The sequence below is a fragment of the Bubalus bubalis genome, chromosome 11 (assembly GCF_019923935.1).
Source record: "Bubalus bubalis isolate 160015118507 breed Murrah chromosome 11, NDDB_SH_1, whole genome shotgun sequence".
Classification (NCBI taxonomy): domain Eukaryota; kingdom Metazoa; phylum Chordata; class Mammalia; order Artiodactyla; family Bovidae; genus Bubalus; species Bubalus bubalis.
The window spans coordinates 83,826,806-83,853,810 of record NC_059167.1 but is presented as its reverse complement, the minus strand read 5'-3'; the positions used below and the strand labels follow the sequence as shown (position 1 = coordinate 83,853,810).

The window sequence follows — 27,005 nt, the reverse complement described above, 5'->3', positions numbered from 1 at the left end:
GGAGGTGTTTGGAAAGGGACTGCAGATGGCCAGACTTTGAGAGGGAAAGCACAAGCATTAGAGCTCACACTGGGGGGTGTGACAATCAACCTGGTATGTGGGCCCCTCCCCTCTTATCCCCACCAGGAAAGACTTGGTCCTTGGGAGTGGTCAGGAGACAGGGAAGGTGTAAACGCTCCATTCCCAACCCTCTCCTTGCTTTCTGAGCCTGTTTTTCAAGGAGGGAGGGCATGGGGAAACAGAAGGGGGCACAAATATTCTGGAAACAGAACCTAGCCTCAACCTGGACCTCTACTGCAGGATGACCTAGGGGGAAGGAGCAGGACAAGGGTCACTTCACTCCTGGTTTACCCAGAGCAGGAGAGAGGGGCCCTTGTGGCTGCCTTCTCCAATCTTTGGTCTAAATAAGCTGTTAAAATTTCCCCAGCTGCAGGATCTTTTAGACCCCAGGGCACTGAGGAGGGTAGTCTATATTCAAGGTAGTCAGCGACTGCTCTCCTAGCACCCCTGCACCGTGGGGGACAGGATGGCAGGTGGCCTGAGTCAGGAGCCATGGGGCTTTTGCCATTTCACCCCACTCAGAGGGCAGAGTTCAATCACCCCCCATCCCCAACAGAAAAGAGAGGAAACAGGTGCTTCAGCTGTTGTTTATTGACATACAGGTAGGCTCTATAGCAACAAGCCTGGAGGCAGCTGCAGTAGTGGGGGAAATGGAAGATGGGGGGGTGGTGTTTGTCTGCAGCATCGGCTGGGTGGAGTGAAGGAAGAGAAGTATATGGTGCACAAGGTGAGGGAGGCTGAGGGGGTTGGAGAAGCAAGTAAGGGCCAGGGCCAGAGTCTACTTAAACTGGAACCACTGCCCCATGCCCTAAGGCCCCTACTCTTGATCCCGGGCCAGGGCTGGGAATTCTCTGGATATCCATTTTCTACAGGAGCTGAATCGGGTATACAAAGGAAGGGAAGCAGGAGCTGTTGCCCTGTGTGTGAAGCTCTGGGGCCTCCAGTCCTGCCTGCATCCCTCCTGCATCCCCTGCTTGGATGCAGCCACATGATGAGTGGCCCAGCTCTGAACTACCCCACCCAAGCAGAGTCTTAAAACCAGCCAGGTTTCACAGAGGTGTTCATCTTCTTCCCTGGTGTCCCAGCCCACCAGTGCCACATTACAGCCCCAAGTGAGCACTACAAGCAATGCTGGCCTAACGGATGGTTTGGGGAAGAGGGGTGGGACAGGGGCTGGAGGAGGGGCTTCGGAGTCCATCACGGCACAGGAACTACACGCATGGTGTTGGTGAAGCCAGAACCAGGGCGCCACCCGGTCAGCACAATGACCACGTCTCCCTTCTTGAAGAAGCCTCGGGCCTTTCCTGGAGGAAGAGGAGAGAGCTGGTAAATGAAAAATTAAGCCAAGAAGGTATACACTTGGGAGTTCAGTTCAGTCACTCAGTTGTGTCCGACTCTTTGCGACCCCATGAAGCACAGCACGCCAGGCCTCTGTCCATCACCAACTCCCGGAGTTCACTCAAACTCATGTCCATCGAGTCGATGCCATCCAGCCATCTCATCCTGTCGTCCCCTTCTCCTCCTGCCCCCAATCCCTCCCAGCATCAGTCTTTTCCAATGAGTCAACTCTTCACATGAGGTAGCCAAAGTATTGGAGTGCCCCACAACTGAGGAAGGGCTGACAGGCCTTTACTTTCTTACACCACAAGGTGGCGCCAGCCTCACAGCCCAGGCAAAGGGAATGAGGGAGGCCTTGGTATTATTTCCTTATCACTCAGATGGCAGAGGTAGCAGGGACCTTTGGACATAATTTATTTTCTACTCAAGAAGGTGGAGAGCCCAGCCCAAGGTCACAGCTAGCTGTTTCCTCTCATCCTGTGACATCCTACTTTTATATTGTGACAAAGGCCATTTGAGTACATAATCTAAATGTGTACTGGCCCCAAGTGTAGGAGATCTGGTTAATTTTACGGGGGGAAAAAAACCCCTCAATAATGAGCAAGTGCCAAAGAATGGACAAAGGTGATTATCCAGGATCCTTTGCTTTGGATCCCGCTCCCAAAGAACGTGAGGTGAGAACATGGGCTGCTCAGCCCCACACGTCAAAGGTCCTCTCCCTGCCCTGAGCTTAGCCCAGGACTCCAGGGACTGGGAAGGAACCAGAGAACATTCCCAGTGAGGTCGGCTCTTGCCCACAAAGGCCGGCATGTTCCTCTTTCAATAGGTCTCAGAGAAGCCAGTGCTCTAGCACCTTCCCCAGCCCTCCACCGGGAGCCCTCTCTCCCTGACACGTACCAACATTCATGGCCAGGTTCACCCGGAGGTCCACGTCCTCAGCCCAGGCCTCCTGCACTGGGTCCTTACACACCACAGGGAAGATGCCGCGGTACAGGTGGGCCTGGCGAGCTGTCTGGTGATTCCGAGTCACAGCAATGATGGGGGCCCGGGGGCGATATCTGGCCACCTGATGTGCAGACCTGAGATGGGGTAGGCAGACAAGATGGTTGAATAGTCCCCTCAGGGCCTTCAGCAACAACTCACCCTGGAATCCAACTCTGCCAGCCTGAGGCTCTGACCATTTCAACATTTGCTCCCAAGACTGAGGTGTCCCATCACCCTGTATCTGCCATAGCAGATTCTTCACAGCTATGCTACCCTAAACCCCTCCTATAGGCCAGGGCCGCAGGATCATACTGACCCAGCATGGTCAGTCTTACCCACTTACTCCACATGGCCTATACTTGGCAGACCCCTTCCCCCCCATTCCCTGAACTTTTCCATTCTGGCACAGGGAAGCAGCCCTGTCCAAGCTCATCACACCCTTTTCTCTTGCTGCAAGCTACAAGCCAAGCAGCATGTGAATAGCACCTGGCACTTGACATCTGCAAAAAAAAACAAAACACCCCAAAACAGGAGCAGAGACTACCAGCCCGCCTGGGAAATCTACAAGACAAGCCTTCCCTACTGCTGTGCCCTCTCCTGACCCCACATGACCCCCAGGCCCCTGAAACAGTCCCAGTAACTGGGCTGTAGAGCCCCAGAGTCAAACCTGAGTATCTAAGCGAGGCTGAGGATTAGAAATATAAGTGCTACCCAGAAGGCAATACTAGGGGATGGAGTGTCAGCGGGGGAGGCTCTGCCTATGAAGGATCCCCTGGAGGGGACTGGGCCCCTTTAAAACTCAAAGGCTGGATGCTTCCTTCAACACTGACACTGTACACTGGTAGGGCTGGTGTCTCAGGAGCTGGAGGGCTGCTGGCAGGTGACCCAGGGCTCAGAAGGCAAGCTGTGAGGACACACAACAGCTGTCAGGGAAACTTAAGCCATGTCACAGCAGAGGATGGCCTGCTTGAGGCCTGGCCTCCATACAAGGCTTTCAGAGGGAAGCAAGTGCTGAAGTCAGGACTCGCTGAGAGTGAAACCCCAGAAGACTGGAACTAAAAATAGCCAAGTAGCAAAGGTTGGACCTTTTCACAAAGGTCAACCCTAACGGCTGGAGCTTTTTACCCTAAGCCCTCTACTGCGGGACTCGGCACACATCTTGTGTCCTGGTCCTAAAGGCGGTCCCAGCTGCTGCTCCTTGGTGCACGGGGGTGCCTGTCTGCTCCTCTCCACCCGCCTCCTCCAGGAAACCCTAGCTGCCCCAGGGAGGAGCAGCATACCCCCAGACCCAGGGAGCAAGGGATATTAACTTGAGATCCTGGATTTGGAAGAGACTCGAGCCAGAGGCCAAGTAGAGGTCTCAGCCTGGTCGCCTGGCCCGACTGCCAGCAAGATAGCACAGTGACCTTTCCTAGGCAGCACCCACTTATCTTTGCGACTCAAAGACAGATGGGATAGGCACACCAACCAAAGAGCACTGTCAGCAAACGGCACTCATTTTGCAAACTGGACTTTTTAAAAGAGCACTTAGCTAGAAGAAGCAAAACTGGTAGTCCTTTACATTTTAAGAACAGCTTTTCAATATCAAATAACCACTTGTCATCAGGCTACCTATAGTTATCTAATTAAGTCTAGCTCGTTGTGAGGGTTTAATAAACTTGCTTTGGACCCACATGGTTCAAAACGCCCATAAGTGCTGCCGGGGGAGGGGGCTCCTTCCCTGCAGGGTCTGGGGTGCAGGCAGAGGGGTCTTACCTTGGCTCGATGCCATCTGAGCACCGTGCAGTGCACTGCTCCCAGGACCCCCAAGGAAGGGGCCCCTGAGCAGGGCATTCCCAGGGAGCTGCTGCCACCTCCTACCTGCCAGACTTGGTGAGCACGATTATGGCCCCACTGCAGCACTTGAAGGACGCCTCCACGGCCCCCACGGCGGCGGCTTCGGTGGGGTCGCTGGTAATGGGTGACAGGCGACGGAGCTCCTCGAACAATTGCAAATGGTAGATGGCAGCCTCTGCCTCACGGGCAATCTAGGGGCAACATCCGTCCAGAGGGACGAGGGGGACAGAGCTGTCAGAGCCGTGTCACACGGGACGGGGAAGGGAAGAGTCGCACAGACAGCTGGGGAGGAGCAAGTCCCTGGGTACAGGGGCCAAGAACAGCCCGATCACTGGAGGTTCTGAGCTGAGTGAGATCAAGACTTGCAGAACCAGCCCCTCACCAGGTGCCTGTGACATGGCCGTGCCTTCTGAGCCGGAGGATCCTGTAGCCCTGTCCTGCCCTGACCTCCCTGGCTGGCTTCCTGCAGACGAGAGGAGCGTCCTAGGCTCAGGGCTTGGGCCCTGGCTGTCGTCTAGAGTGGCTGGAGCAAAAGGCTGTTTATCCTACAGAGTTACCTGCCCTCGGGGCCCTACCTGCCAGACTCCGTGAGAACTATCAAAGCTGCCGCTAAACACTTATATGAAGCCTCCACGCTGCCCATGGCCATGGCTTCCATGAGGTCTGTGGAGTGACTTGAGGCTCGCGCAAGTTCTTCAAACAGCTTGCGGTGGAACATGGCTGCCTCAGCCTCACGAGCTATCTGTAAGGTTTAGAGGGAGGGGAGGCAAGGAAGAGGGAAGAAGGGCGGGGAGGAAAAACAAACGAGAGACAACAACATGGAAAGACAGAACGGGGAATTAATGAGAGGAAGGTACCGTAGGTTAATTGGCTAAGTCTCTCCTTCAGGCAGATGCAAAGAGGCAGGGTGGTGAAAGCCTGCAGGGAGGTTCAAGCGTCAATGGCTACTGATCCTCCTCCATCAGAGGGGAAACTGGTTCTTCCATTCTGGAAGGATCTCTTGATTTTGGTAGGTCTCCCTGACTGGCAGTGGGGGTGAGGGAGACAATATGACGGCAGGCTCTAACGCCTCAGCATAGAAACATGCGGAGGCTGGGGCCCCTCCGCGGCTCCCTGGCAGGACTCGACCACGCTGCCTCATGACATAGCTCGCAGGAAGGAATAGGCCCCCCTCCTCACATGGCTGCCTGGTTACCACAGGGCTTCGTGTCTAGCTTCCTCCATGCACACATGGAGTGCCTGCTTGGCTTCAGACACAGATATGCTACCTGCCTTTCCAGTGGCCTGCGGTAGAAGCACACTGAGCAGCGCTAGAAAGCTGGGGTCAAAGCCAAGGACAGGCGGCTTGACCACATTCTAAGCGGGCAGCTGGAAATCAGCAAGCTTGTGAGGGGCACACTGAACAGCCATGTGAAGAGTCAGGTGCCTGTGGAAGCACACAGGTAAGCTTACCAAGGCATTTGATTAAAATCGAATGATTAAAACACCCATGAGAAAGCCACTGTGTTATTCATAGACCATCTGCTCAGATAACACCAAGAATTAGAAAACTTAAGCTTTAGAGGGTTATAATGCAGTTATGAGCGTCTTAGACAATGATGGGTGAGGGAAGAATCAGTAACGCCATCTCATTAATCTGACAGGATGAGCCAATGAGTGGCCGAATTTGCTAGGTTAAAGGGTTTCTTCCTGCAAGAATGGAATGCATGCAGCCCAGAAGGACAGGGCACATGAACAGGAAAGAGAACCATAGCTGGTACTACCTAGCCCATAGTTAAGAACGTCAATTGCGTCAGTTACAGAGAAAGCAGTGGACAGTTAAGAGGGGAAGCTATTGGCCAGTGTTAACTGGTGACATGGCCAGGAGAACTCACCTCCTGAATAGTGCCATGCAATCCCAGTCTCACAGTTCTAAGGTGTTTGTTCAAAGAAAAGATTGGGTTTGGAAAAACAGACATGCTTGCAGAGCCTGGAGTCTGGTTTAGTCTCTGACAGGCCCCACAGGAACACCTGTCCTGATCTGCTAGATGTGTTCTAAGAGGGAATGCTGGCTTCAGAGTCAGCTGACCTGGGTCCAAACTCAAGCTCGATTATCATGTGCCCTCATCCATTAGAAGTGGGGTGACATTGACCTCACTGAGGTTAAGAACCTGCATGAGGTCCTTAGCTGACATTTTATAACAGCAGTGCACTTTAACGCCAAGGGTGTAATTAAGCACATCCCGTCTAATTCACTCCTTAGGTAAGGCCTTGAGAGGCCCAGTGCCCAAAGACACAAAGTTCCCTACAGTCTACCATGTCAAGGTCTCAGAGGCCGTGGGGCCACATGACTAAGCAAAGCAGTTATCGTTACATATATATATATATAATTCCATATGGAAACCCATAAACACGACATCAACCACTCTAGAGGGGGCCGGTTCAAGGTCACTATCTCCCAGGAGAGAGGAAGTACTCACTGGGACAGGTGAGAAGAACCGTGAGCCTGCAGTGCATGAGCATCAGGACAGCAATCATGTCACACGGGGTGGCCATCAGCCAGAAAAACACAGCTGTCCCAAGGGCAGGCACTGGTCTCTACTGATTTCATTAGGGGCAAATCCACCCAGAACACCAAGGACAGACCAGAAGACATCTGTAGTCAAGATGTCTTGTTTCACCCCTGAAAAAGTATCCACTGTGACTGTCATGTCTTCTTTGGAAGCCACTTGAGCCTAATCACTTAGAAAGTGAAGGAGGAAAGGATGGTATCTAGTCCAGAGGTTTTTTTGGGGGGATGCACTGGAGGGATGTCACACAAAGGGCTTGGGGTCCTTTGCTGGCTGGAAAATGAACAGGAAGGTTAAAGAAACAGTTTGCTGAGCTACACATTATCAACAGCCACCTAGGACCCTTGTGAAAGTCTATCTGTAGCGCTCATTTCCCCAGGCCTGTGTTCCTCTTTAGGATGCTTTAGAGCAGAGGCAGCCAGGCTGTGGGTCATGGTCCAGCAGAAGACCCTGGAAAAGCTAGCTCCCACAGGAGAATGAGGAGCGGCCACGAGGGCTCCTCCAGACACTCTCACCCCAGGGCCAGCTGGGATCAGCCAGCCTTCCACCTGTTTCTATTTGTGGGCCTGTCACCCCTCCCTTAAACCCCACTGCTAGGGTGAGTGCAACAGCTCAGCAAAGCAGGCGCTGCTGCAGGTACCATGCAAGGCCAGCTCACAGCCAAATCAGTGCAGGCCCAGAGGACCCCGTCAGGGAGGCACTGGCTGGGACAGGTGGGGAATCAAAACGGAAGCCAAATGCAGGCCGGCTGGGAGCAGGAGCTCTTGGACTTTTCCAGAACAGGGCAGAAGGGCTCAGGTCCTCTAGACTGTCCAGGGGGAAGCAGTACAGATATCCCAGGACTCAAGCAAGGGAAAGATGCACACCCCAAAGATGGGAGTGAACTGTGCTACGTGTGATGAAGGAGGCCGCCTCCAGAACAGAAGGGACTAGGAGACGGGTGTGGGCAGGAAGGCAGAAGAGCAAAAAAAAAAAAAACATCAAAAAAGACACCCCCATGACTCCAGCACACACCCCCTCACTCTGCTTGTGACTTGGAGGACAATAAAAGATCGAGGGCACAGAGGGTGACACTACAAGGTGTCCCCATATGCTGGAGTTCGCCTCCACCCGCAGTGGGAGAACTTACCAGGTGCTGCATGCGGACAGCTTCCAGGGGGTAGTCCCCTTTGGCCGTCTCTCCGGACAGCATGATGCAGTCGGCTCCATCCAAGACGGCATTGGCCACGTCACTGCCCTCTGCCCGGGTAGGGCGAGGCTTCTTGATCATGCTCTCCAACATCTGGGAGGGGACACAGCATTTGTGAGACATGGCCTGGGAGGGCTTTGGACACAAGGTGACCCCCTGGAGAGCATGTATGTGCAGAATCCGGCTTTGTGTAGGTGTGTGGGGGCAGGTGGGGGGAATAGGTATGTGTATGATGTGGGGCAGGGTCCATGGGAAGAGACCAGGTAGCCTCCAGAGCTTCCTTGTATAAGGATGCATGCTCAGGGAGAGGCACACACCTGTGTGGCACAGATGACGGGCTTCCCAGCTCGGTTGCACCGACCAATCATCATCTTCTGGGCAAGGAAGACCTTCTCTGCAGGGATCTCAATGCCCAGATCACCACGCGCCACCATGATCCCATCACTGGCTTCCAGGATCTCGTCAAACCTGACAGGCAAGTTGCAGAGACAGAGGTTATACAAACAGGGGCCTCACGTACGGTGGCACAAAGTTTCCCGGGATTCTCTGACTTGGCCATTCTTGCACCAGGACAAGTACCCATGACATCATCACAGGGGTGTTCCAGCTGTCTCAGTCCCCCAAAGGGGCCAACAGTTCTGCTCGCTGGACTCCTTCAGCACCAGGATGCCAGGATGGACACTTCACTGAGGGGAAGGGGAGGGGACAGGGGTCTCCTCCAAAATCCCATGGGTTCACTTCCTCTCCAACTCTGTCTTTTTTCCCTTTTTATTTTACATTGAGGTATAGCTGATTAACCCTGTCTTGATAGTTTCAGATGCACAGCAGAGCGACTCAGCCATACACACATGTGCACCCACTCTCCCCTAGACCCTCCTCCCACCCCGGTTGCCATGTAACACCAAGCAGAGTTCCCTGTGCTATGCAGTAGTCCTTGTGGGTCATCCATTTTAAATACAGAAGTGTGTACAGGTCCATCCCAAACTCCCTGACCATTCCTTCCTCCCATCGTTCCCGTCTGGTAACCGTAAGTCCATCATCTGTGTCCACCTGCATCTTATGAGGTCCTTCTTAAGGTGTCTCTACCATCTGCATTTCAGTCATCACTGCTGGGGCAGAAATGGAACCCAAGGTGGCTGACTGCTCTTGACACAAAGGTCCATGGCCTCTTCCAGTCAAGGATACTGGAAGGCTGCTCCTTCAGAGATCCTTCCCCAATGTGTTGAAGGCACAAGAACATGGCCTTGCCTGGCCTGAAGCCAAACTCAGCAGGTGCCCATGGCTCATCAGGATGGCAGAGGGAGAGCCCCATTTCCCCGTACAATGGACACTGACACAAAGCTAAGGACAGCAAGGCTGCAACAGTGGGCGGCACGGCTCCTCCCACTCTTCCCACGCACACACCTGACCACTCACGTAAGCCTGGGTTGTCAGTAGGGAGGCCAAGCAGGAGTAGATGTCACCCAGCTGGCCTTACTCGTGTGGCTCTACCTGGTGAGCACTGGGGAGGCAGTGGAGCAGGACTGGGACCATGTAGAACCAGAGGAAGACAGCATGTTTTCCCCAGGGAGGTGGATACCACGCCAGAGCTGACCCAACCAACAATCCCACTGCTTGCCAAGAGAAGGAGCCCCCTGTTCCTGAGAGCCTGCTGTCTTTCCCCTTGGTGGCCCCCAATTCCAGCAAACTTAGCCAGTGGAGGAACACTACGCATGGTCCTTGAGCCCGGGAGTAGTGGTGACCCTGTCCCTCTCCAGTGCTGCTCCCTGGAACAATGTCAAGATGTTGGCACCCCAATCATCTGTGAAGCCTTTTTTCTCCCCCTTGAAATACCAATACCAATATCAGGCATGTGCACTAAGTCACTTCAATTGTGTCTGCTTTTGCGACCCTATGGATGGTTGCCCACCAGGCTCCTCTGTCCATGGGATACTCCAGACAAGAATACTAGAGTGGGTTGCCATTCCCTTCACCAGGGGATCTTCTCAACCCAAGGACAGAACTCACAACTCCTACACTGGCAGGTGGGTTCTTTACCACTAGGGCCACCTGGCAAGCCCACCAATATCATAGGATATTCTGAGTCAATGGTCTGAAATAAGTTTGAGAGGTTATTTCTAATGGGCAGGTGGCAGGCTACATATTGCTCTGCAGAGAGCTCGGTTGGGGCTGAAGGAGGCAGGGGACTTACCTTCGAACTCCCTCATGATTCTCGATTTTGCTGATTATCTTGATGTTCTTTCCTTTCTCTCCCAGGACCTTCCTGACTTCATGGACATCAGAAGCCTTGCGGATGAAAGACGCAAACACCATATCCACGTCCTGCTCCACCCCAAACTTTAGATCCTGGATGTCCTTTTCTGACACAGCAGGCAGGTCCACGGCAGCCCCAGGGAGGTTCACACCCTTCTTGCTGCCCAAGGAGCCACCATTCTCTACCTCCGTCACCAGGAAGTCAGGACCTGTATGGAATGGAACAGGTTGGGGAGGCCGAGCCCTGGGCGCAGGTGTCCCCACCAGGAGGCAGGCTCTCCCCAGTCGAGAGAACTGGGAAGGGGCGCGTAGTGGGTGGCGGAGCCACACTGCCAGGGCTCACACTCCAACTCAACTGTGACAAGTCCATCAGCCTCTCAGTGTCTCAGCTCCAAAGGGACGATAGTGTCTACTCATTAGGTTGTTTCAAAATTTAAACAAATCTACATGTAAAGAAAGAGCTTAGAACATTGCAGATCACTTAAAGGTTAGCTAGCATTCCCAGGCACACTGGAGTCCTATAGACACCATGTTAAGTGGATGAAGGACGGAAGCAAATCTTTAAATAGTGAGGATGGGTAAAAGCGCTTCTCACCTGCTCTCCAGGAGTACAACTGAACTGGAGTGAAATCTGTTTTTGAGGATAGCAGTTTATTATAAAAGGAACTCCTGGGACTTCCCTGGTGGTCCAGTGTTTAAGAATCCACTTTGCAATGCAGAGGAAGTGAGTTTGATCCCTGGTGGGGGAACTAAGATCCCACAGGCTGCACAGCCACTAAGCCCTCGAGCCACAAAAAAATGAGCCCATGTGCCACAGAGTCCAGTGTTGCAACTAAAGACTCCATGTGCTACAACTAAGACCCAATGCAGCCAAAATAAATATAAATAAATAAATAGATTATTTGAAAAAAGAAAGGAAGTCCTGAGACTATATAGATTCAGTCTCTCTGCCAACCAAACAACCTTCCTATCTTCTGGCAAGGAAATTTAGAGATGGGAGCTGGTTTTAAACAATCAGACCGACTTCTGTCCCTACCTTTCTGCTTCACCAGCAGAGAAATAAGCCCATCATCCACATAGATCTTGCTGCCCACATCCACCACCTTGCAAATGTTCTTGTAGTCCAGCCACAGGATGTTCTCATCACACTTTTCCATGTAGGCATTGTCCAGGGTGATCTTCAGTGTGGCTCCCTTCTTCAGCTCCACCTCAGCGGTGCCGCTCTGCAGCAGACAAGAGAGTAAGCCACAAGTCCAAAGCTGGGCCTTCCTGGCAGGAGAACAGTTTTTTCCTCTTGGGAACCAGGATTAAATTTCAGTTGGAAGTAACAATAAAGCCTTTTCTAACTTAGTGTATTTCAAGGAAATAACCCAAGAATAACCTACAGTGTTTCAGTTATACTAAAGAGGAAGAGATAAGCTGCTCCCTAAAAGACTTGGAAGGAGGTTTCTTTCTGGTACTGTTTCTTAGCAAAGCAGGTCAAAGGAAGACTTTCTACACTGATGGATAAAACTCTCCTTTATAGACCTAAGCTTTGAGAAACATGGCTTCTGGGCTTTCTGGTCCCCTATGCCTTCTCTCCTGCTTCTCCCCAAGATACTCACGCCCTTGATGAGCCCGGTTCGGATCTCAGGTCCTTTAGTGTCCAGGGCCACTGCCACTGGCCGATAGAGAATGGGGTCTGAAGCAAAGCTCTCCGTGGCTTCACGTACATTCTTGATGGTCTCTGCATGGTACTGGGGGAAAAGAGGGGAGACGATAAGCTCCACATCTGTCATCCCACACAACGGGATCTAGGATTAGCACTGAAGCTGGTCACCAGGATTCTAGACCACTGCCTCCATCACCGAGCATCCTCTACCTGCTTACATCCACCTCCTCGCCTCTCCTCACTTCTTGTCATCCCCGAGCACCAAGTTGAGCTCCCTGTGCTATACAGCAGATTCCTGCCAGCTCTCCACCTACTTCTCCACTGCCATCACCCACTCTAAGGGCAAATCTTAGGAACTTTAGAATACTTACACCCATACCTTTAATGGTTTTTGGTGGCAACATAAAAGAGGCTTGTTTCCTCCCCCTCCAGCCTCTAGGATTCAACAAACATCCTCAGCAAACAAAGCAGACAACTGGGGTAAAAGACCTTGTATCTGGATAATAATGCTCTGGCCACCAGAGTTAGAATGACAGATCCGACAATTCTGAGCTCTTCTCTATCGATTACAACTGCAATTCAAACTCAGGTATTTACTTAAGCTGACGCAGCCCAAGTTAAATACGTTGCTCAAGTCATGCAGGCCTGGTTCTGACAATCACTTCCTCCAGTCTGATTAGAAAAGGAAACAGAACATGGAGAGGTGGGAATACACTTCTCTGAACTAACTGACCTTTGCTATTTCTCACTTGCAACAAATCCTGGCTTCAGTCTCACCCTGGAAGCCCTTTCTCTTTCCCATTAGCCATTACTGTTTGACTAAAAAGGGACTCAGAGCCAAGATGGCAAAAGTTCCTAGTGCTATCAGTGTGACATTGCTGATAACACAGGCTCCCAACTCTGTGGGCCTCATCCTTCAACCACCACCATCCGGGTGAGTGGCACCGGAGAATACGACACATCTTGCCCACAAGAGCTGCCAAAAGTGGGGGCTAGACACACTCTGGCAAAGCTGTCAAAAGACCAGATGCAATAACAACAAAACCAAAAAAAGAGATCAGATGGTAGATGTTCCTCTGTCTGAGTGAAGGACAGAAAGCAAATCCAATGTTCTGCTTAGCAGAGTATTAAAAACGGTCAAAAGTTGGAAGTTTGTCAAACTATAACTGTTTACATTATATAACTAATATTTCAGATCAGTTTCCAAAACTCTGATTCCAGGGGCAACATAACTTCATCCTGGTCAAAAACCTCAAATTAAACCCTCAAGGGATTTCCCAGGTGGTCCGGTGGTTAAGACTCTGTGCCTCCAAGGCAGGGGCCCTGGGTTTGTTTGATCCCTGGTTGGGAAACTAAGATCCTGCCATACAGTGTAGAAAAAGAAAACAAATTCCAACTCTGGGAATAAGAGTCAAAGCACAGATAATCACCAAATGCGTCTTGAAGTTTAAAACACCAACCCCCCTGAGCCAGCCCCCTCCAACAGGTGCAGATACCACCCTCTCCCCCTGCCATTTCAGAGCTGTGTGGTATTATTTTACTGGATGGAAGAGGCCATAAAGCCTGGTTAAAGGTCAACTTCCTAAAAGCTATTTCTTATTTCTGCTCCTTCCCCTGCACACAGCAGACCCTGGCACAAGTCAGCAGGAGGGATCAATTGTGAATGGACCTTCACTGGTGTCTCTAGCTCTCTCTTTGGGCTGAGCGCAGGCCTGCAGGAATGCCTAGTGACTGCTGCGGAGGACTCTTCACCTTTGGGGAATTAAGAATGCCATCTGTGGGCTTCTTAACCTGCCCCAGGGTGCCTGCTGAGCGCAGTTCCTCTGAACTTGGTCAGGTCCCTGTGACATTTGGAGGCTATAAGCTGTTTATGGAACATGGGGTAGGGAACCTACGAGGAACACTCTCATGTTTCCAGAAAGGAGGCATACAGTTCTTGGATTGCATTTACTGAGGCTTTATTTTTAGTTAAACTTATCACCAACTTCCAAATGCCAGAGGGCAACCCCTTACCCCTTGACCTCACAGGGCAGCATTTTCTTTATTCTGAACAGGAAATACAGAGTCCAAGAGGAGCAAGAGCTTGCCTCCTCCACTAGTCTTCTATTGATGCCAGTATGAAATCCCATGGCACTGTTCCTCAGGCAGCCCACACACTCCTCAAAATGAGCTTGGGAATACAAGCACGATGGAGCACTTCCCAATAGCTGTCACCTGGTCCCAGGGGTCAAGTCAGCTCATAAACAGCCCAGTGCTAACATACTCCTCCCAGATCACTGGACAAGTGTGCTGACTTTATTTTAATGTCCCAGAACTCCTGGGAAGGGACAGGCTGGGAACACAATGTTGATGAAGTGGGGTACTACACGCCAGGACCCAGTCCTTCACTTGCAATAGTGGAAACCCTTCTCTGGGACCTGCCCCGTTTATCATGGGTCTAAAATAAAAATAGGCCAGAATAACCTGCAGGGTGACTTACTGGTTCATCATTGCAATTATGAGCTGTTATAGAAACCCTGGTGCAGAAGTGTCAAGCCCCATGGCTTAGAGGGGATTCCAGGAAAACCCTTCCATGCTTTCCTTATCAAAGGCTAACGGAGCACAGGTGCTGGGGAGAACCATGGCCAATAACAAAGCAGGTCATCTTTGCTTAAGGAGACTTGGCCACTTGAGATGTCAGGGGTGGGGGGGTAAGAACAGTAGGGATGGGCTGGTGAAGACAACCTTCCCATTGATTCCCCACTTTTTCCTGCCTGGTCCACTGTGGCTAAATAAACACGGCATGCCCACCCTGTTTCCTACAAGCTGCCCCAGGGGCCACACCATCAAGGCTCACCTCGTGGGTTCCATGAGAGAAGTTCAAACGAGCCACATTCATTCCAGACTTAATCATCTCCTTCAATGTCTCCACTGCTCGTGAAGCTGGGCCTAGTTCAGAAAAAAACAAAAAAAAAGTTTGAAAGTCATTAAATGTTCATTATCCAAAAGAGGATTAACACTTCAAGTGTGCTTCAGTTTAAAGAACTCTTAATAACCAAGGTAAAATGTAGCCAGCCTTGAAGCCCAGTCAGATGTCCAACTACAGCATTTTGGTTGAACAGAACAAGTCCACAAGATCTTTCCTAGGTCTCTGAGACCCTCTAAATTTTACCTTTAGCAGAACACATAAAGCATATGAATTCCTTCCTGCAAATTCCTATGAACTCAGTTTGAAGAAGGAAATGGCAACCCACTCCAGTATTCCTGTCTGACAAATCCCATGGACAGAGGGGCCTCGTGGGCTACAGTCCATGGGTCACAAAGAGTTGGACAGGTCTGAGCGACCAAGTCCATGACTTCATTTCCCTTGAGAATCTCTCTGTAGCATCTTGCTCAGAGCCCAGGTTTGCTACATTTAGTCTTTTGGGGGGAGAAAAGATCACTGTCTCAGGAAGCCCTTGTTTCAGGGGGAGTGGGCACCCGCACTCACCGATGGTACAGATGATGCCAGTGTTTCGGGCCGTGATGGGCGGGGAGTCAATGTCCAGGCGGCACATGTGCTCCAGAAATGTGTCGGCCATGGCTGCGTGCAGCTGCTGAGTCTGAATGAAGGCCGTCCCGGCGTCGCTGTGGTGCTTCGACATGGCTCCTGATGTGTTGGGTCCAGAGGAACTGGAGAGAGTGTGATCTGCCTGAATGGCTAATATATAGCTTGGCACAGAAGCTGCTTCCTGCTTACACATTAACTCAACAAGCATGCTCTGTGCACAAGCCACAGGCAGCCCCGCCACACTCTGGCTACGTGGGTGCTCAAGTCGGGCCATGGGCTCTCATTATCATGAGCAAGTAGGAAAGACCCCAAAGAATAAGTCAAAACCACATTCCCAATGAATGTACTTCCCAGGCACATGTTAAACACACACCTCCCTCACACTGGGATAATGTCTATCTTGACAACTTCCCTACTAGTAATCCTGTAAATGGCACCATTTACATGCACTGCAGGAGTTTCCTCAAAAGGAAGTTTTGTCAAAAAGAGCCAATCTTCCAGGGATACAGACAACTCACCCTAGCTTAGTACCGTGGTCAATCTCGATCTTTTTGTGAAAAGCTGTCTCAAAGCTATAAACATCTGCTATGGGGTGTGGTACCCATACTCTCTCTTCACAGTCCCCACCCAAACCCAAAGTGACTTTCCTGGTCGTGGAGACCACTATTCAGGTAGCCTCCTAGTCCTGGAGTCCTAGGTTTCACTAACCCACAAGGACACATAAGTCCATTCCTCGATTCACCATAAGCTGGACGGTATGCCCCAGCCCACTGAGAGGCAAAAAAAACCATCCCTGGACAGGTAAGTCCAACCAGAACCAAGAATGCAAAATATTTTTTTCCCCAGGAATTAACTACATCTGGTACTTTCAGTCAGAAGGACTTAGGCACATTCAAAGCAATTTGCGTCAAACCAAGGATAACCACAATAGTCCTAGCCTGGCTCTAAAATTATTGCACTATGAAGAAATTAACACTGCTTGTCAAATCCTTTCCAGGTTGATCTTCTGACCCGCCACCCATTCCCTATCTAAGTCTGGAAAGCACACCACTCACAGTAACAAAGATCATCTGTTCCAGGTAATTAATCAGCCCAGGTCATAAGCCTGACCCAGGGCACAATGGTTCAGACCTTTATTTTTCCTCATTGCTGACTTTACAACTAAACTCAGTCAGTTAGTTAGCTGATTATAGACAAGAGACTTGAGAAGCTTCCAGGCAGTGTCTGAAGACTTATCAGGTAAGCACGTGAGCCAGAAACTTGCAGTCCTCATCAGAAACCTTTTTGCAGGTTTTCAGACCAAGGGCTGCTCCTTCTCAAATCCTGTGCCTAAGTACTGCAGCCGAGGCACAAGAACAAGCCTTTCTTTTGCCCTGTCCCACCTCCTCCAAAATCTCAGGGCTCCAAACCAAGGCACCCCATCCATGTAATCCTTACTCTTTCCCCTCCTGCATCCTTGACTGAGCGGCCTCTCCAGGTGGCTGGGGCACAGCACGCATCTAAACCCGCCTGACACTTTCAAAAAGTCTGGTGAACTTCAAGAAGCTCTGTGACCAGGTATTAAGTGAGTCTCCTACAAGCTGCTGAAAACCGATAGCTATAGATCCCCAACTACACCTTTAAAAACTAAGACACCAGCCAACTATCCCACGTGGCATATACACTGTTCCTTTCGATATGTATCTCTTAACTCCCCACAACATACCAGGTACCGAGACGAAAACAACATCCTCTCCACCAAAAAACAACATCCTTTCCTCCACAACCTAGTGGTTTCGTATCTCTTAGCACCATGACCTTGAGGTAGTCCGGTGTTTGCCAAATGATGTTTCAGAGCACCTATTAACGCCTCTGTGTCAAATCGAAGTTATAGCTATGCCCCCTCCCCCACCCAATCTGAGAACTTCTGAATCACTGACAGGATGGCCTGGGCAGCCAAGGTCCCACCGTGCACTCAGGGTGGAAGCTGGGCTTACACAGTAGCACCCACTATTACTGCGGTGCATCTGGCTGTGAAGGGAACACCACTGAAGAGATGGTTCCCGTGGTGGCACACCGAGGCCACTGGGACACACAGGTCTCGCTGTAGCCTCCAGGCAAATGCAGTCATCCAGTGTGACCTCAATGAGTGGGTTAAAGTGACTCTTCTTAAAAATCATCAGTTGGGGACCTCACTGGCAGTCCAGTGGTTAAGACTCCACACTTCCATTGCAAGGACCATGAGTCTGATCCTCAGCTGGGAAAGTAAGATCCCACTGCTGTGTGTGGCCCCCAAAAGAAGCATTAGTTGGATCGGCTCTAGACCTGAAACATTAGGGTCTCCTTGCAAAGACCCCCGAGTGGGGCCACTGATTATCGTGTCGTACCTTGTGTTCTCTGGGCTTGGGCTTCCGGTGACATAATGCTCTTTTTTTGACTCAGGGTGGCTCCTTGGCCCCACTTGAAAAGACTGCTCGGAGCTGAGAAAGGTTTGCCCTGCAGAGCTGTACAAGGATTAAGGTAAAAGCTGAGTGCAACTAAAGCTCTTTGGGGTAATGGAGAAATCACCTTAATAACCAGGTATCCAGGCAGTGGTAGTTCCTAGAGGTTCAGCTATGTTATAAATTAATACACAGGAGTCATCCAAGAAAATTCTCAGGTAAAAGAGTTGTCAGTGGCTCCTTTGCAATGCTTTATCCCCTCCCCTATAACGTCTCTTTACACCTTGGTTTACTAATATTTCACTATTGCCCCCCACCCCTTCTTTGGGAGGGGAGGCACTAAATTAAACATACATAACTGGACTGGAAGGATACCTACCAAAGTATTATCAGCATATTATCTGCATGGTAGGATTACAAGCAAATTTCTTTCTTCTCTTTACTAGAAAGTTTACTGATACTACTTTCATAAGAAAAATTCTAAATGTACCTCTTTCAAAAATGACACATTTACAAGCGTCCTGGTAAAAATGTTGGAATTAAAACAAAAGTGAAGGTCCTCGTGCCATTATTCAACTGCCACTCTATGTACCTCAGGAATATTCTAAACATGGTAGAGGTAGAATAATGCATCTTGGGCCCTAGATCATAAACTCACAGCAGGATAGCTTCACTGACTAAGACGATCAACCTTAGGAATTCTCTGGTGGTTCAGTGTTTAGGACTCAGCGCTTTCACTCCCTGGGCCCAGGTTCAATCCTTGGTTGGCAAACTAAGATCCCACAAGCCACATGGCACAGTGAGGAAAAAAGAAACCTGAGTCACTCTAACACCACGGTTACCAAACGATGGTCCGTGAGAGCAGAACTTTCAAAGACATTATTTGCCTTCTTTAATGTGCTGGTATTTGTACGGATGGTGCAGAAGCAATGGGCAGGTAAAACCTTGATTCATCCAGAACCTCCAAGTTGGGGGGGGGGAGGAAAGCTAATATGGTCCATAGGACAACTCTGTGCCCCAAATCTGAGTTACATGCCCAAATCCAACAAACTTATCTTCCTGTTTAGTCTGCCCTCAAGCATCAGAGCAAAATCTTTGTGACAAGGATATCCTGGTACAGAAGGGCTGCCTTAACAACAGGAGATGCTATCAGCAGATACAATTAATACACTCGGCTCAACCACTAACCCTATTTCATCATCTCAGATTAAACCTGAGGTCTACAAGCTCTGATCTTTTGCTCACCCAGGCTACTAAGTACAAAAATAACAAGTGAAATTTTACTTGCTATTTGAGTGTGTGTACCCACCAGCAATCCAAAAAAGCTGGCTTGTCAGCAAGTCTGTCCAGATTCCTATGAGATCTCACCATGTCCTTAAAGTCCACTAGCAAACCAGAGACCTTGTCATCTGCCCAGGTCCCCAGCTGGGTTTCCATCCCCTCAAGCTTTGCCCTGAAGCCTCCCATGAGCCTCTTCTCCAGAGCACAAGCTGCCCATCCCCACCTAAAACACCCCCTGGACTCTCCCCCAGCCTCGGCCCTGGTTTCTCAGGGCCGGCTTCTGGGACGAGCTCCCCAACACCCTCAGGCTGGCCAATGGGACAGTGCCTACCAGCACACGTTGCCCAGCTCATGCCAGTCTGACTCATTCCTACATCCTCCTCCTCAGGAGGCACAGACATGCAGAGCCAACCTCCAGCCAGCAGTGGAAGCTGGGCGTCTCCACTGATGGCAGCAAATGCCACGCCCGGGTACGGGCACCTGCATCTTGAGCCCGAGCCCCTGCTGTAGCATCCTCCTCAGAGACATTTCTCCTCTGTGAGAACAAGACACCCTCAGAGGCCTGAGAGCAGGCTCAAGTGGCAGCTCAGCTCCACGGGCCCCAACTCCGACCTCTCCTTTCCAAGTGGCTCCTGGTCTTCTGAAGCCCCAGTTCTGTTCACGCCAGACACAAGTCTTGGATCACTCCTTAGAAACCAGGGGGTAGAAACCATAAAAGAAAAACTACCCAACACGTCACTGAGAGCCAGTACTGCTGGCAGGGTGTGCTGGAAGGACTCACACTTCACTCCACTGATTCGAGTTTCCCCAAAGCCCACATCATTCTGCCCTAGAAAGCCAGCTTGGCCTGTGAGCCCACATCTGCATAAGCCAACCTTTAACCAATGCGTGCTCTGATGCCAATCTCACTACACAGGCTGACTCAATGATGGCACCTGCTGCCCACAAGTGTGACACCAATCTGCAATCTACATCTCCACGTTTCCAAGCCAGCATGGAGGTCTGATTCCCAAATCTTTGGCATACCCACAACCATTAGAAAGTTTTCATCAGAATATGTTGGACAGGGACTTTCCTGCTAGCCCAGTGGCTAAGACTCCGAGCTCCCAATGCAGAGGGCCCAGGTGTGATCCTTGATCAGGGAACTAGATCCCACGTGCCGCAACTAAGACCTGACCTGATGAAATAAATAAATATTAAAAAAAATGCTGGACAAGGCATTCAGGTCAGTCTGCTTTCTAGGAGCTCTGTTAGTAGACGATGGAGCAGAAAAATATAATTCCCAAGACTGGCCCTTATCTGACAAAGGCAGCGACAAAATCAAAATGGTGCCAGGCCAGCCACAAAACCTAATAAGGTCCGGAGTGAATCCTCAGCTGTTCATCCTATTTGTTGTTGTCGGTCGGTTGCACCTTATTCTTTTGTGACCCCATGGACTGTAGCCCACCAGGCTCCTCTGTCCATTCAATTCTCCAGGCAAGAATACTAGAGTCATTGCAACTTCCTACTCCAGGGAGTCGGGATTGTCTCCTGAACTGGCAGATAGGTCCCCTACACTGAGCCACCTGAGAAGCCCTTCATCCTCCTACACAGTTAGAGTAATGATAACAGTATATACGCATATGGAGTGGGGCCAGGACAAGCAGTTCTTAGCTAAGAGATGGGAATATTAAGTCCATTCTCTCCTCAACAGGTCCCATAACAGAAAGCAAAGTCTGGCGTTACCATGTTACACAGAACAAAATGAGCCCCACTGTAGGTTTAAGTAAAATTCCCTCGCTCTTTTATTCAGGGTTAGAACTAAGTGACTTAAATATTATACACAGGAGCCCAAGGTCCTATTTCAAATCTGAGTGTGCAATAGGGCACAAAAGCTGATGCTAAACGAGCCCACTCCTATAAGGACCACTCAACTCCAGAGCAGGAAGTTCTGAGTCAGAGAAACTGCTACCATTTCAAATGCTGAGGATTTCCTGGTTCGATCACAGATGCCTAGAGAAGAGACCTGGTTTCAGTCTGAAGGAGGAAGTGGAGACAAAGCTTTTGCTGAGTTGTGCTCCTTACTAAACTTAAAATTATGAGGCAGTGCTTCAGGGTGTAAGACTGACACTCTGGAAGCACCAAGGGACCTGGGACCCTGATTCAGGATCCTTCCAAGTCAGGTACAACACCAGGGGAGGGATAGCCTCAGAAAAGGGAGGCCTTGGCTCAGCACCTAAAGGAGGAGCTGCCCTGAATCAATCATAGCTGCAGGGAGAAGAGGAGGGGATGGGAGGAGGAAGGGCATGCCAGATCTCCCAAGCACTGACCTACTTAGTATGCCTGGTCTCCCTACAGTGACCACCATAGGTTTGCTTCTGTTTTGAACTGAAGGAAGAAACATTAACATCTATATTTCTGCCACCCAGAACTGACCATTAATATTATCCAAGGAATTCCCTGGCAGTCCAATGGTTAGGACTCCACACTTTCACTGCCAAGGGCTGGGTTCAAACCTGGTTGGGGAACTAAGATGCTGTGAGATATGGCCAGAAAAAAATTGTTCTTAATCCAGATTTTTAGACTTAAAATTACCCTTGTATCCAATTCATTTGTCCTCCATCCCCAGGTGGTTCCTCCAACCCTTTCACATCACATCCTAATACCCAACCAAGGTCATGAATTTTCTATCCTTATAGTTCATCTAAGGGTGTCTGTATCTCTATTCAACACTATGATACTGCTGCTTCTATAATACGCTAAGTAATACACTGAAAGGCATTATCAAACAACTTGCTTTCACAGCATATTTAAGGTCTATCCAGTTGGCACAAAGCTCTAGTTAATTCATATGAACTGCTATACTAGCCCAGTGTGTGACTAGACTATTTATGCATTCCCTCACTGGTTGATCGTTTTCCCACTAAACCCAATTTTTCCTCATTAATCAATACTATAATATTTCTCCTAGTACATGTCTCTTTGTGCAGGGGTGGCTTCTATAGCCAGAGGTGTATTCCTGGGCCACAGGGTATGCTTGCTTTCTGTTCTACAAAATAGTGCTTAATTGCTCTCCAAAGTGGTTACATTAATTTACAACCAACCAGTCAAGTGAGTTCTTGCCTTCCCACACCTTTGCCAACACTTGACACTATCAGACTCTTACGTTTGCCCAACTGATTGGTGATGTGTTAATCTGCTCTCTAACAAAATAACAAAAGAGGAATATCAGATATCAGGATAGTTTTCTTTTGAGTCTTTACTTTCCTGCCTCTTAACCAGACTAAAACTTCAGTGCTCCTTCAAAACGTTGTATGGCTTGGTCTCATATGCCATGACTGCACTCATCACCTGAGAAAGGGGTGATGTGACACCAGTCACCTACAGTTAAATATTACCTGTTGGCTGATTAAATGTTTGGAAGGGCTGGGGCTCCTTTCAGATAGTTTTTATAAGAAAAAAAAAATTTTTTTTTAATATAAACTGCCATCAGCCGAGCTGGTCCACACTCTGAAATGCCACGAGCAGCAACCCTGTCATAGCTAGTCTTGGTATCTCCCCAACTAAAGCCCTTGTCTGACTTCCAAACAGCTTGCTGGCGTCAGGAAAGAGCGGCTTACGGGTCCCCAGGAGTTTTGCCTATAGGGAGAAGTGGGGGAGGGGAGTCACAGAGGCCACCAGAAGTACTGAAGCCTGGCTCTCCCTCCTACGTGCGGACCGGCACAAACCAATATAGGAAAAACGGCTGCAGGGGTGGGGTTGCACCACTTGGTGGCCCTGCCCACCTCCCCTCCTAAGCGGAGCAGTCATAGGAGGAGGTCCAAAGGTTCAGAAGAGTCTGCACACACTGCCACTCACCACCCATCCTGGCTCACCTCCCCTAAAACAGCTGCTTTAACAAAGCCCCAAATAATCAGCCTATTCATTTATCTAGTCCTTGGCTAGTTTGTGGTTAAAGAGAGAGAGAGAAAAAAAGCAAGTTTTCAAAAAGTATGGTAGAATTAAGAATGGTCTTCATTGGGAATTCCCCGGTGGTCCAATGGTTAAGACACTGCACTTTCAAAGCAATGGGCCCACGTTCGACCCCTGGTGGGGAAACTAAGGACCCACAAGCTGTGACACAAAGCAACGCCCCCCCCCCCCCCCCCACCAAAGAGTGGTCTTCCTTTAGTTCTATCTGTATCAGAACTGAAGCTTAAAGTGATGATTCAAGGTCCCATAGGACTGGTCACGAAATAAATCACTTACATATCTCACAAGACCCTCATTCAACAGTGTTGCAAGACAACTCTGCTCCCATGGATGCCTCATTCCTGTGGTGCACCAGTTAACTGGGATTTGACTGTGGACATTCCAAACGATTCAGAAATAAAGTTAATGTCAAATGAGTCATTTCCCCCCACCTTCACCTCAGTCTTAGCTCTTAGCCAAAATAACACACCCTTACTTGCCTTCATAAAACCTGAAGACAAATATTTAAAAACTCCTGTAGACTTGCATTACAAGTCTGTAACGTGAGTTGCATGTTTTTCAACGTTCCTGCTCTCAAACATTTCCCCATTTCTTTCACTGCCTCAACATTAAGAAATAAGCAGTTTTAAGAAATAAAATGGCATTTCCTGTGACCCCACATTAATGTCACAACACTCAGGGCACACAAGCACCTCCCCTTAGGTGTTAGCTCTGTTTGGAGTAACAGCTACCAAACTTGCCAAGTCACGGGGGCTGCAATTCCTAAAGACCCAATAACGCTTTTGGTTAAACTGTGAACACTGAAATTATTTACTTCTAATGCAGTGCTTAAAATGAGAGCAGCTGTCCTATATATGACTAATGTCCCTACATTTTGGCTCCAGTCTAGTAATGCAGAAATGAGTTCAAGGACATAATCTTTAAGTCATCATTATTCATCTTCCCTACAATGCTTATTCCCAAAAGGGTTGTCACATCCATCGCACAAGGCTCAGGACAGGTGTGCAGACTATCACTGGGGCCTGAGGCTCTGCCACGTGGCATTTAAGCACTGTCCAGAGAGCCTGGGGACCTCCACCATCCATTTGTCACCTAGCTGAGGCACTGTTAATTGGGAGGAATGCATACTTCATTATTTGACTCACTGAAAGGGGAGAGGGGATTTTTAAGCCTGCAAAGACCACAGTGCAGTTTCCCCACTCACCCAACGAAGACAGTTCTCTTAAAAGCAGAAAAATTCAAAGGTTGAGTCATCTTCTCTACATCCTCCCCCATCCCACCCCCCACAGAGATCTGGTGAGGTGTTACATACTCCTCCTCTCAGAACAGGCCCCCCTGCATTCCCAACAGCATCCTCAGGCAACCTGAGGGTGAATTATTTGCTAACAATGACAGAGTCCTGACCTAGGGCCTCCTCTATACCCCAGGGAGTGGCCACACCCTGCATACAGCCAACAAGCAGCTACTGTCCTTTGCCTCTTATCTTAATCTCACACCAGCTGGCTGAGCAAATCCCAGAATGCTACCTGGAGCAGGTGCCAATAGAACCTGAAGATTTTAGTCTTAGGTTTGCAAGTTTGTTTCTAACCTTATAGCCAAAAGCTGTAATACCAGAGGCTGAAAGTCATCTCCCTTCTTGCCTTCCTTTGGCTAGAGGACCAAAGAGCCCCTGTTGCAAATGGAGAGCAGCAAAGTAACATTGTTAGTTACTTTGCCAACACTGTAGCAGGACCCCTGAGCAGACTGGTTTCTAGGAGATCTCTGGTATTTACATAGAGCCTGACTCCCAAAGATGAACTGAGTCTGTGTTTCGGGATGGCAGCAAGGAGTGCTCGGTTCAATTATGGATGAAGTCTTTGGGCTCACTGTGACCAAAAGAATACATCTGGGGGCATCTCACCAGAGATTAAACACTGCACCCAGTACTCAATATGTACCTATGTAAGTGTGTATATAGCGACCCACCCTTTTAACAACCAAGATGAAAAAAGTTACTATTTTCACATGGGAAATTGAGGTCCTGAGTCTGAATTCCCTCTATTATTCATATCAGTATGTAATGAGTTAAACCTATTCTGAAAGCCTGTTTTCAACTTCCCACTGCCTCTGTCCGTCATGGACCTCAGTTATCAGGATCATTTGTACGGGGAAGGATCAGTGTCCTGGGTTTGAAGAACACAGATAAGAAGGCAAGGGATGCCAACCCATTACTGGGTCTTCAAATAATCTTCAGACTGGAAGGTGCTTTTCCGCTTCATCAAACCCCGTGTGATGCCACCTGGTGAGGCCTCCTAAACTCGGCCAGGAAGTGCGTACCTTCCACGTGTGGAAGCACGTGTGTACCTTTTCACTGCACTTGCAGTGGTAACTTTTACATTCGTTTGCTAATCAGACTGAGTTCCGTAGGCTAGGACGATTTTAGTCATCCTGGTCTGGTCTCCACAGCCCTCCCCCAAACAACTCTTTATACGAGTTTTTATTGAATGAGCGCATGTACTTGGCACCAAGCTCTTGATATATTTTTACTCTCCCTCAACCCGCGGCCTCCGCGCTCTACAATCAGGCGCATCTGTTAAGCAACGCTGTTAAGTAACGTGAAGCAGAGGCAGGGAGCCAGGTGAGTGCCTCGAACTCGAGGAGGCCTCTGAGCAGCATCCAGAGGCTTGTCGGGCCGGAGATGATGCTTGGTCAGTAACGGGCCCGAAGGTCAGTGTTTCGTGATGCCGAGGAGCGGGCGCGGCAGGGCGGGTCCGGGGCCGCTACGTGCAGCCCCGCCTCGGCGGGATGGAGCCCGGGACACCGCGCTCCCCCGCCCCCAACGCCCCCTGGAGCAAGCGGAGCGCTGCGGCCGCACTATCGCATTCTGGGCGGCACAAAACGGGAACGCGCCACTGGGCAGCCACCCTTTCTTCCTCTGCAGCGGGTTAGATCAAGGGTTATGTAACCTTCTAACTGCTCCTCCGGCCGCCACTGCATCCATCTCCGGGTCGCCTGGGAGCCAGCCTGCCCATCCGCAGACCGCTGCACTTCGGGAGCTGACCCCGGAACTCCAGCCCGGGGCTGGGGAACTATGATGGAGAAGGGGGGCAGGAGATGGGAGGCCGAGGGGCGGGGACCGGAGAGCAGGCGGACGTGACCAGAACAGAGGGGGAGGGGCGAGGAGGCTGGTGGCGCGAAGGAAGGTGCGCAGGAGAGGGATGCGCTGGAGCGGACGTGACCAGAGAGGCGGGGGAGGGGCGGGAGCCAGGGCGTGAATGAGGGTAGGTACAAGAAGGGGACAGCAGCTGAATGGAGGAAGAACAGGGGAGCGGAGCTTGGGGACTTTCAAGGAGAAGTTACAGAAAGCATCAGAATGAGGGGGACACGGACAGGTTGAAAACAAGAAGCGAGTATTAAGGACGATGGGAAAGGGACGGGCATAGGAGCAGAGTGGAAACGGGGGAGACTGATGCATGAAAGGAAACTATCAAATTAGGAGAATAAAGAGAGGAAGACGAGAGCGAGACCAGATAGAGAAGGGAGGAATAGGGAGGTGAGAATGGGACCAGAATGGGGATGGGAGATCAGGGACTGGGGAAAGAAAGGGGCTGGCTGACCCATCTGCCTTCGGAAGAAGCGGGAGCTGGGGGCTTTGAAGGAGACCCTAGGTACAAGCAGCCTTTCTCTTTTCTGATCCCAATCGGGTGAGCCCAAGATGCCCCGGATCCTGCGCCATCCTGAGTGCGCAGGCGGGCCAGCATTCCGCACTGCCCCGGGAGACGGAGCCCCGGTGGGGACGGATGGCTCAGTCTCTCCCCACGCTCACCTCCGACGTGGTCCGGCTCGGGATGCGCTGCTACTGCACACGGGTCTGGAGGCTCGCGACGCGTCGCTCCAATGCGGGGATCCGCTGCCTTAGCCTCAAGGTTATCCCGACTGTGGGCCGCCGCAATCCCTCCGCCGCCCCGCCTCCCATCCAATCCTG

General features: G+C 50.3%; 1 protein-coding gene across 2 annotated transcripts; it reads right to left on the bottom strand.

The window, feature by feature from the left end:
• Positions 1–631: 631 nt before the first annotated feature.
• On the bottom strand, positions 632–27,005 carry PKM (pyruvate kinase M1/2). 2 transcript variants are annotated; one of them, XM_006056913.4, is made up of 11 exons: positions 26,847–27,005; positions 15,330–15,511; positions 14,697–14,788; positions 11,814–11,945; positions 11,246–11,432; positions 10,148–10,418; positions 8,274–8,424; positions 7,897–8,049; positions 4,243–4,409; positions 2,296–2,477; positions 632–1,364 (listed from the first exon to the last, which is right to left on the bottom strand). In XM_006056913.4, the coding sequence occupies exons 2-11, from the start codon at positions 15,481–15,483 to the stop codon at positions 1,258–1,260; spliced, it is 1,596 nt and encodes a 531-aa protein (XP_006056975.1). In that variant the 5' UTR covers positions 15,484–15,511; positions 26,847–27,005; the 3' UTR covers positions 632–1,257. The 2 variants fall into 2 exon arrangements, with proteins under 2 accessions (XP_006056975.1, XP_025151996.1); XM_025296211.3 differs by lacking the exons at positions 4,243–4,409; positions 26,847–27,005 and adding an exon at positions 4,794–4,960.

Excerpts from the sequence above, each read along its gene's own strand:
- PKM (XM_006056913.4), bottom strand. The coding sequence starts at position 15,483 with ATGTCGAAGCACCACAGCGACGCCGGGACGGCCTTCATTCAGACTCAG. Across the intron at positions 11,433-11,813 it reads GAACCGGGCTCATCAAGGGC|AGCGGCACCGCTGAGGTGGA; the intron begins GTGAGTATCTTG and ends TGTCTGCTGCAG. Across the intron at positions 2,478-4,242 it reads GTGCTCACCAAGTCTGGCAG|GTCTGCACATCAGGTGGCCA; the intron begins GTAGGAGGTGGC and ends ACCCCATCTCAG.